General features: G+C 50.0%; 1 protein-coding gene across 1 annotated transcript; it reads left to right on the top strand.

Annotated features, from left to right (window-relative positions):
• Positions 1 to 1,243: 1,243 nt before the first annotated feature.
• On the top strand, positions 1,244 to 3,003 carry LOC139382972 (alpha-(1,3)-fucosyltransferase 4-like). The gene has a single exon (XM_071127253.1). The coding sequence runs from the start codon at positions 1,244 to 1,246 to the stop codon at positions 2,381 to 2,383; it is 1,140 nt and encodes a 379-aa protein (XP_070983354.1). The 3' UTR covers positions 2,384 to 3,003.
• The last annotated feature ends 8,034 nt before the right edge of the window (positions 3,004 to 11,037 follow it).

Below are 11,037 nucleotides of genomic sequence, written 5' to 3'. Positions count from 1 at the left end.
ATAGCTTTCCCATGCCATAGCAACCATCGATCTCAGAGGTTTCAAAAGAACAAAAAGGAACGATATAAACCGTTGATTTTATTTGTCGTTGTACCGAACCAGTTCAGAACTTTATTTTGTTAGTCGGGAACAGTGGAATGGAATGGGAAAAAAGTATTTATTTTCAGAACGAAGCAACTGGAAAATAACCCCTGGTCCAAGCACAGTATAGGCCATTTTTCTATCTATGTTGTTTACTCTGAAACGTACAGTTTCACTGAGCCTGAGCCTGTGCCTCCCTGTTCTATAGATTCTATCAAGACGTCTGGATTGTAAACCATGGTTGTTGATCCAAGCAGGACCTTTGGGTTACATAGCAGCCCTCACCCGGCAGGACAGCATGTTTACCCTCTCAGGGCTACAAAGACCCCATTCACCGGTAACAGGAAGTTACATGCTGCCTGCCACGTCAAGTATTCTGCGCAGAACGGTGTATCCGTTTGCTCATGCGTTCAAAACTAGTCTATACATTACCCAGTGGCAGAGATCCTTATCTCTCCTGACAGAGCAGAGGCAAAGGAACTTGATGTTTACCTGAGAACGTGCCGACTGGTTTTTCTCACAGCCAAGGGACAAAGGAGGAGGACCGTAACTTTTCTCCTTGGAATCCCAGGTGAAAGACATCAGTTATTCTGAGTTCTAGACTACACCAGATGAATGGAGAGATCAGTTATTCTGAGTTCTAGACTACCGCAGATGAATGGAGAGATCAGTTATTCTGAGTTCTAGACTCCACCAGGTGAATGGAGAGATCAGTTATTCTGAGTTCTAGACCACACCAGGTGAATGAAGAGATCAGTTATTCTGAGTTCTAGACTACACCTGGTGAATGGAGAAATCAGTTATTCTGAGTTCTAGACTACACCCGGTGAATGGAGAGATCAGTTATTCTGAGTTCTAGACTACACCAGGTGAATGGAGAGATCAGTTATTCTGAGTTCTAGACTACACCCGGTGAATGGAGAGATCAGTTATTCTGAGTTCTAGACTACACCCGGTGAATGGAGAGATCAGTTATTCTGAGTTCTAGACTCCACCTGGTGAATGGAGAGATCAGTTATTCTGAGTTCTAGACTCCACCTGGTGAATGGAGAGGAGAAAGTGACAGGGAGGTGGACGTTACGTTTCTAGAACTTCTGGAGTTAATGTAAGAGGGTGCTGGATAACTTAATGGAAATAAGGACTGGAAGTTTGACTGGATTTCATGGAGATAACTCAGTGGCTCACCCAGTGGGTAACAGGGGGTCGTTCTACCTCTCCCAGAGCTTCTAAACGCCCCGGACTGCGCCGAAGCAAAACGCGTAGTGTGACTGTTCTGAGAACGTCATGTTTCGCTGCTCTCGGCGGTGCGCTCTTTTTCCTCCTTGGAGTGTGTTTGCTCAATCTCCCAGACCCGCGACAGCAACCCTTCCCTCTGACGGAAGGTGAACCCAGAGATGTCACCCTTCTGCTGTGGACGCACCCCTTCGGTCGTTACCGCAGACTGCCGGACTGTGAGGCGCGCTTTGGAATCCGTGGGTGCGTACTGACCGACGACCGGCGCATGTACCCTGGGGCTGACGCCATCATCATGCACCACCGTGAGATAACGACCAACGCCACGGCGCTCCCGTCTGACCCACGACCCCGTGGCCAGAAGTGGATCTGGATGAATTTTGAGTCCCCGTCTCACACTCGTGGCCTGCGGCGGTTCGAGGGCGTGTTCAATCTTACCATGACCTACCGTGCAGATTCAGACATATTCCTTCCTTACGGCTACCTGGTGCCCCGCCTTCACCCTCACGCCAACGCCCCCCCACACACACGACCCAGACGGCCCCACCTACTGGCCTGGGTCATCAGTAACTGGTCGGAGTCGCAGGCCCGCGTGGCGTATTTCCGTCGGCTGGTTAACTACGTTGACGTGGATGTGTTCGGGCGCGCAGGCGTGCCACTGCCAGAGGACAGCACTGTGGTGCGCACGGTGAGGCGTTACCTGTTTTATCTGGCGTTGGAGAACTCCCAGCACCCCGACTACATCACCGAGAAGCTCTGGAACTCCTTACTGGCCGGGGCCGTTCCTGTAGTTCTCGGGCCGCCGCGGGAAAACTACGAACGCTTCCTCCCCCCTGAGGCCTTTATCCATGTGGACGACTTCCCCTCTCCCCGCCTGCTCGCCCAATACCTGTTGCTGCTACGCCGGAGCCCTGCCCTCCTGCAGAGACACCTGGCCTGGAGGAGGAGCTACAGCGTACACCTGACTGCCTTCTGGGCGGAGCATTACTGCACAGCGTGTCGAGCCGTGCAGAACCACAGACTCCGGACGAACACCATCACCAACCTTCAGCGCTGGTTTGAGTCCTGACCTCAGTGTGGAACCACAGACTCCGGACTGACACCATCACCAACCTTCAGCGCTGGTTTGAGTCCTGACCTCAGTGTGGAACCACAGACTCCGGACTGACACCATCACCAACCTTCAGCGCTGGTTTGAGTCCTGACTTCAGTGTGGATCCACAGACTCCGGACGAACACCATCACCAACCTTCAGCGCTGGTTTGAGTCCTGACCTTTGACTGGTTTCTGACCTTCTGATATGTGAACATGAGCAGGGACCCCATAGCAACTGTCTTTAACGACATCTAGCAAACCGTGGTTCACGGGAATGAACGTTTTGTAACATCATTGAACTGTGATTCACTTGGTCTGTTAGTTATTTGTATTTGACAGGGTTCAGTAGGGTTATGAAGTCAGTTGTGTCAGACTGTATAAGAAACATAGAAATTTTGCCTCGTGTGTGTGTGTGTGTGTCTGTGTGTGTGTGTGTGTGTTGTTTGACGTTTGACATTCCTAAAACTAACGGACGGGGCAGTGGGATGGGTTAAGCTCCCCCAGCTAAATCTCATGGCCATGCTAACCCCAGTAGCCTTGATACTGCCCTGACATGATCAGCTGCCCAGCTGCTACTTCTCCCGTCCCACTAGACATGGGCCAATCAAAGGAGATTCCTGACACAAACACACCAGCAGCTACTTCCAGCACAATAATCCCCTCATAAATATTGTCTAGGCTACTATATATTTACATGTATTTATTTTCTTACTTGTCTGGTGTCTGATTTGATTCAGTTGTTTCAGTCCAAGATATTTCAGTTTTAAAAGTTTTAGAGTTTAAAAAAAAAATTATATATATTTTTTTCACTACATGTGACAATACTAATGTATACAATTGTAATAAATTAAACTTGATCTTGACTTGATCTCGAAGCAAGTTTTGTCTCTAAACAAGTACAGTCGCTCTTATATAACGACAGGCATAATGGTGGTGGTACCTTGTCTTCAAACACAGGCCTGTAGTTGATTAAGGCTGGCTCCTGAACCCTGCTGTGTCCCACGGTCTGGACTGTGGAACACTGGCTCTGGTAATCCCCTCTGTGTGATGAGTCTCTTTAATCATCTGTCTTTATGTTTCCCGAGGAGGCTAGGAAGAGTCTGAAGGAGGCTAGGAAGAGTCTGAAGGAGGCTACAATTTGAAAAATAAGCCACAGGAGTTTTTTGAGCGAGAATTAAGACGACTTTTGAGTAGTAAGACATGTATAAAAGCAACAGATACCATTAATAAGAAGGGGCTAGAAACATCTTATATGGTGAGCTACTGAGTGGCTGGGACAATGTTGGGGGGAAAGGACAAAACAACTATACAGACAATGCCTTCATCAAACAACACTGTTTCACGACGCATCAGTGACATGGCAGGAAATGTTTTGAAACAATTACTGCTTCACATACAAGCCAGTGAATTATATGCATTACAGCTGGATGAGTCATGTTACGTTTATGGGGGTCAATTAAGAAAGACGACTTGTTCTGCAAACCCCTGGAAACCAGGACAACATGAGATTATATTTTTAAAGTACTGGACAGCTTTGTGACATCAAATGGTCTTTGGTGGTCAAGATGTGTTGGTATCTATGCTGATGGCGTAAAAGCCATGACAGGGAGACATAGCGGAGTGGTAACGTGCGTGCAAGCAGTTGCTCCCGACGCCACTTGGGTACACTGCAGCATCCACCGAGAGGCTCTCTCTGCCAAGGGAATGCCTGACAGCTTGAAATACATTCTGGACACGACAGTGAAACTGGTTAAAGCATTGTTAAACCTTGTTAAAGCAAGGCCCCTTAACTCTCTTGTATTTTCTGCATTACGTAATGATACGGGCAGCGACCATGTAACGCTTTTACAACATACGCGCTGGTTATCAAGGGGCAAAGTATTGACACATTTTTTTTAATTGAGAGACGAGCTTAAAGTTTTCTTTACTGACCATCATTTCCACTTGTCTGACCGCTTGATGAAGACGAGTTTCTCACATGACTGGACTACCTGGGTGATGTTTTTCTCTCGCCTGAATGATCTGAATCTAGGATTACAAGGACTCTCCTCAACTATATTCAATGTGCGGGACTAAATTGAGGCTCTGATTAAGAAGTTGGAGCTCTTCTCTGTCTGCATTAACAAGGACAACACACAGGTCTTTCCATCATTGTATGATTTTTTGTGTGTAAATGAACTCAAGCTTATGGACAATGTCAATGTGATATAGCGAAGCACCTGAGTGAGTTGGGTGTGCAATTACGCAGGCACTTTCCCGAAACGGACGACACAAACTGGATTCGTTATCCCTTTCATGCCCTGCCTCCAGTCCACTTACCGATATCTGAACAAGAGAGCGTCATCGAAATTGCAACAAGCGGTTCTGTGAAAATGTAATTTATTCAAAAGCCACTGCCAGATTTCTGGATGGGCTGTGCTCAGAGATCCTTGCCTTGGCAAATTGTGCTGTTAAGACACTGATGCCTTTTGCAACCAAATACCTATGTGAGAGTGGATTCTCTGCCCTCACTAGCATGAAAACTAAATACAGGCACAGACTGTGTGAGGAAAATGATTTAAGACTGAGACTCTCTCCAATACAACCCAACATTGCAGAGTTATGTGCATCCTTTAAAGCACACCCTTCTCATTAACCTGTGGTGAGTTATTCACTATTTTCGATGAACACATAAGGTTTTATATGTAAGATGGTTAAATAAGGAGCAAAATGATTTATCATTATTATACTATTATTTGTGCCCTGGTCCTACAAGAGCTCTTTGTCACTTCCCACGAGCCGGGTTGTGACAAAAGCTCACACTCATTATTATGTTTAATAAATGTATTGTATAGTGTGTGTGGGGCAGGCTTACAATGATGGCAAAAAACACAAATTTGAGAGTGCGCTGACCCTGGTGCTAGAGGGGGTACAGCTGACCCTGGTGCTAGAGGGGGTACAGCTGGAGATTGAATGTTTTGAAGAGGTACGGGACTATAAAATACAGGTAAAGTTTGGTAAAGTTTGGTAAAGTTTTTTTAAGTTTTCTAAAGTTTGGTCAAGTTTGGTATAGTTTGCTAAAGTTTGGTAAAGTTTGGTAAAGTTTGCTAAAGTTCGGTAAAGTTTGGTAAAGTTTGCCACTGCTCTAATTGGATGGTATTCAACAGGGCCCTTCCTCACTGCTGATTTCACTAGTGTAGTTCTTGCAACAGGGCCCTTCCTCACTGCTGATTTCACTAGTGTAGTTCTTGCAACAGGGCCCTTCCTCACTGCTGATTTCACTAGTGTAGTTCTTGCAACAGGGCCCTTCCTCACTGCTGATTTCACTAGTGTAGTTCTTGCAACAGGGCCCTTCCTCACTGCTGATTTCACTAGTGTAGTTCTTGCAACAGGGCCCTTCCTCACTGCTGATTTCACTAGTGTAGTTCGACGGTATCCTTATGTAATACATGTATCACTAGCCACTTTATACTATACTATGCCACTTTGTTTACATACTCATCTCATTTGTACATACTGTACCCGATACCATCTACTGTATCTTGCCTATGCTGCTCTGTACCATCACTCATTCATATATCCTTATGTACATATTCTTTATCCCCTTACACTGTGTACAAGACAGTAGTTTTGGAATTGTTAGTTAGATTACTTGTTATTACTGCATTGTCGGAACTAGAAGCACAAGCATTTCGCTACACTCGCATTAACATCTGCTAACCATGTGTATGTGACAAATAAAATTTGATTTGATTTGATTTGATTTAGTTCTTGCAACAGGGCCCTTCCTCACTGCTGATTTCACTAGTGTTGCTCTTGCAACAGGGCCCTTCCTCACTGCTGATTTCACTAGTGTTGTTATTGCAACAGGGCCCTTCCTCACTGCTGATTTCACTAGTGTAGTTCTTGCAAGAGGGCCCTTCCTCACTGCTGATTTCACTAGTGTTGTTCTTGCAACAGGGCCCTTCCTCACTGCTGATTTCACTAGTGTTGTTCTTGCAACAGGGCCCTTCCTCACTGCTGATTTCACTAGTGTAGTTCTTGCAACAGGGCCCTTCCTCACTGCTGATTTCACTAGTGTAGTTCTTGCAACAGGGCCCTTCCTCACTGCTGATTTCACTAGTGTAGTTCTTGCAACAGGGCCCTTCCTCACTGCTGATTTCACTAGTGTTGTTCTTGCAACAGGGCCCTTCCTCACTGCTGATTTCACTAGTGTTGTTATTGCAACAGGGCCCTTCCTCACTGCTGATTTCACTAGTGTAGTTCTTGCAAGAGGGCCCTTCCTCACTGCTGATTTCACTAGTGTTGTTCTTGCAACAGGGCCCTTCCTCACTGCTGATTTCACTAGTGTTGTTCTTGCAACAGGGCCCTTCCTCACTGCTGATTTCACTAGTGTTGTTCTTGCAACAGGGCCCTTCCTCACTGCTGATTTCACTAGTGTAGTTCTTGCAACAGGGCCCTTCCTCACTGCTGATTTCACTAGTGTAGTTCTTGCAACAGGGCCCTTCCTCACTGCTGATTTCACTAGTGTTGTTCTTGCAACAGGGCCCTTCCTCACTGCTGATTTCACTAGTGTAGTTCTTGCAACAGGGCCCTTCCTCACTGCGGATTTCACTAGTGTTGTTCTTGCAACAGGGCCCTTCCTCACTGCTGATTTCACTAGTGTTGTTCTTGCAACAGGGCCCTTCCTCACTGCTGATTTCACTAGTGTTGTTCTTGCAACAGGGCCCTTCCTCACTGCTGATTTCACTAGTGTTGTTCTTGCAACAGGGCCCTTCCTCACTGCTGATTTCACTAGTGTAGTTCTTGCCACAGGGCCCTTCCTCACTGCTGATTTCACTAGTGTTGTTCTTGCAACAGGGCCCTTCTTCACTGCTGATTTCACTAGTGTTGTTCTTGCAACAGGGCCCTTCCTCACTGCTGATTTCACTAGTGTTGTTCTTGCAACAGGGCCCTTTCTCACTGCTGATTTCACTAGTGTAGTTCTTGCAACAGGGCCCTTCCTCACTGCTGATTTCACTAGTGTTGTTCTTGCAACAGGGTCCTTCCTCACTGCTGATTTCACTAGTGTTGTTCTTGCAACAGGGCCCTTCCTCACTGCTGATTTCACTACTGTTGTTTTTGCAACAGGGCCCTTCCTCACTGCTGATTTCACTAGTGTTGTTCTTGCAACAGGGCCCCTCCTCACTGTTGATTTCACTAGTGTTGTTCTTGCAACAGGGCCCTTCCTCACTGCTGATTTCACTAGTGTTGTTCTTGCAACAGGGCCCTTCCTCACTGCTGATTTCACTAGTGTTGTTCTTGCAACAGGGCCCTTCCTCACTGCTGATTTCACTAGTGTTGTTCTTGCAACAGGGCCCTTCCTCACTGCTGATTTCACTAGTGTTGTTCTTGCAACAGGGCCCTTCCTCACTGCTGATTTCACTAGTGTTGTTCTTGCAACAGGGCCCTTCCTCACTGTTGATTTCACTAGTGTTGTTCTTGCAACAGGGCCCTTCCTCACTGCTGATTTCACTAGTGTTGTTCTTGCAACAGGGCCCTTCCTCACTGCTGATTTCACTAGTGTTTTCATTGCAAGAGGGCCCTTCCTCACTGATGCCCATGGCTAAATACTGTCCATAGTAATCTAATTATAGTAGCACCAGATGTTTATCTTTATCCCTCAGCAGAGGGAGTAAAAAAGTACTACTGAACATCAAGAGATGACAGACGTTAACACAATCACTGTGAAATCGGTTACATTTTGAGAACCACATTGACTTACAGTGAACCACAAACATCAAATTCATTTACAAAGCCCTTTCTTACATCAGCCAATGTCACAAAGTGCTGTACAGAAACCCAGCTTAAAACCACAAACAGCAAGCAATGCAGATCTAGAAGAAGCATGGTATCTAGGAAAAACTCCCTAGAAAGGCAGGAACCTAGGAAGAAATCTAGAGAGGAACCAGGCTACGAGGTGTGGCCAGTTCTCTTCTGGCTGTGCCGGGTGGAGATTATAAACCTAGAGAGGAACCAGGCTCTGAGGGGTGGCCTGTCCTCTTCTGGCTGTGCCGGGTGGAGAGGAACCAGGCTCTGAGGGGTGGCCTGTCCTCTTCTGGCTGTGCCGGGTGGAGATTATAAACCTAGAGAGGAACCAGGCTCTGCGGGGTGGCCAGTCCTCTTCTGGCTGTGCCGGGTGGAGATTATAACAGAACATGGCCAAGATGTTCAAACGTTCATAGATGACCAGTAAAGTCAAATTATTATCACATTGGTTGTAGAGTATCAGGTATCAAGGTCGGACCCAAGTGCAGACTGTGTGAAGTAACAATGTTTATTGTAACAACGGGCAGGCAAACGACAGGTCAAGGCAGGCAGGTGTCAATAATCCGGAGGTGGAGCTAAGGTACAGGACGGCAGGCAGGCTCAGGGTCAGGCAGGCTCAGGGTCAGGCAGAGGTCAGTAAGACAGAGGTGGAGCTAAGGTACAGGACGGCAGGCAGGCTCAGGGTCAGGCAGGCTCAGGGTGAGGCAGGCTCAGGGTCAGGCAGGCTCAGGGTCAGGCAGGCTAAGGGTCAGGCAGAGGTCAGTAATCCAGAGGTGGAGCTAAGGTACAGGACGGCAGGCAGGCTCAGGGTCAGGCAGGCTCAGGGTGAGGCAGGCTCAGGGTCAGGCAGGCTCAGGGTCAGGCAGGCTCAGGGACAGGCAGGCTCAGGGTCAGGCAGAGGTCAGTAATCCAGAGGTGGAGCCAAGGTACAGGACGGCAGGCAGGCTCAGGGTCAGGCAGGCTCAGGGTCAGGCAGGCTCAGGGACAGGCAGGCTCAGGGTCAGGCAGGCTCAGGGTCAGGCAGAGGTCAGTAATCTAGAGGTGGAGCTAAGGTACAGGACGGCAGGCAGGCTCAGGGTCAGGCAGGCTCAGGGTCAGAAAGAGGTCAGTAATCCAAAGGTGGAGCTAAGGTACAGGATGGCAGGCAGGCTCAGGGTCAGGCAGGCTCAGGGTCAGGCAGAGGTCAGTAATCCAGAGGTGGAGCTAAGGTACAGGACGGCAGGCAGGCTCAGGGACAGGCAGGGTGGTCAGGACAGGCAGGGTGGTCAGGACAGGCAGGGTGGTCAGGACAGGCAGGCTCAGGGACAGGCAGAGTGGTCAGGACAGGCAGGGTGGTCAGGACAGGCAGGTTGGTCAGGACAAGCAGGGTGGTCAGGACAGGCAGGGTGGTCAGGACAGGCAGAGTGGTCAGGACAGGCAGAGTGGTCAGGACAGGCAGAGTGGTCAGGACAGGCAGAGTGGTCAGGACAGGCAGGGTGGTCAGGACAGGCAGAGTGGTCAGGACAGGCAGAGTGGTCAGGACAGGCAGAGTGGTCAGGACAGGCAGAGTGGTCAGGACAGGCAGGGTGGTCAGGACAGGCAGAGTTGTCAGGACAGGCAGAGTGGTCAGGACAGGCAGGGTGGTCAGGACAGGCAGAGTGGTCAGGACAGGCAGAGTGGTCAGGACAGGCAGAGTGGTCAGGACAGGCAGAGTGGTCAGGACAGGCAGGTTGGTCAGGACAGGCAGAGTGGTCAGGACAGGCAGGGTGGTCAGGACAGGCAGGTTGGTCAGGTGGTCAGGACAGGCAGAGTGGTCAGGACAGGCAGAGTGGTCAGGACAGGCAGAGTGGTCAGGACAGGCAGAGTGGTCAGGACAGGCAGAGTGGTCAGGACAGGCAGAGTGGTCAGGACAGGCAGGGTGGTCAGGACAGGCAGGGTGGTCAGGACAGGCAGAGTGGTCAGGACAGGCAGAGTGGTCAGGACAGGCAGAGTGGTCAGGACAGGCAGGGTGGTCAGGACAGGCAGGGTGGTCAGGACAGGCAGGGTGGTCAGGACAGGCAGAGTGGTCAGGACAGGCAGAGTGGTCAGGACAGGCAGAGTGGTCAGGACAGGCAGGGTGGTCAGGACAGGCAGGGTGGTCAGGACAGGCAGAGTGGTCAGGACAGGCAGAGTGGTCAGGACAGGCAGAGTGGTCAGGACAGGCAGGGTGGTCAGGACAGGCAGGGTGGTCAGGACAGGCAGAGTGGTCAGGACAGGCAGAGTGGTCAGGACAGGCAGAGTGGTCAGGACAGGCAGGGTGGTCAGGACAGGCAGGGTGGTCAGGACAGGCAGAGTGGTCAGGACAGGCAGAGTGGTCAGGACAGGCAGGGTGGTCAGGACAGGCAGGGTGGTCAGGACAGGCAGGGTGGTCAGGACAGGCAGAGTGGTCAGGACAGGCAGGGTGGTCAGGACAGGCAGGGTGGTCAGGACAGGCAGGGTGGTCAGGGCAGGCAGGGTGGTCAGGACAGGCAGAGTGGTCAGGACAGGCAGGGTGGTCAGGACAGGCAGAGTGGTCAGGACAGGCAGGGTGGTCAGGACAGGCAGGTTGGTCAGGACAGGCAGAGTGGTCAGGACAGGCAGGGTGGTCAGGACAGGCAGGTTGGTCAGGACAGGCAGAGTGGTCAGGACAGGCAGAGTGGTCAGGACAGGCAGGGTGGTCAGGACAGGCAGGGTGGTCAGGACAGGCAGAGTGGTCAGGACAGGCAGAGTGGTCAGGACAGGCAGAGTGGTCAGGACAGGCAGAGTGGTCAGGACAGGCAGAGTTGTCAGGACAGGCAGGGTGGTCAGGACAGGCAGGGTGGTCAGGACAGGCAGGGTGGTCAG

This window comes from Oncorhynchus clarkii, chromosome 24, assembly GCF_045791955.1.
Source record: "Oncorhynchus clarkii lewisi isolate Uvic-CL-2024 chromosome 24, UVic_Ocla_1.0, whole genome shotgun sequence".
In the NCBI taxonomy this organism is placed as follows: domain Eukaryota; kingdom Metazoa; phylum Chordata; class Actinopteri; order Salmoniformes; family Salmonidae; genus Oncorhynchus; species Oncorhynchus clarkii.
The sequence above is the reverse complement of the archived record's forward strand: the minus strand, read 5'-3'. Positions and strand labels throughout refer to the sequence as shown.

Bases quoted from the DNA above. Each gene is read 5' to 3' on its own strand.
- LOC139382972 (XM_071127253.1), top strand. From the start codon at position 1,244: ATGGAGATAACTCAGTGGCTCACCCAGTGGGTAACAGGGGGTCGTTCT.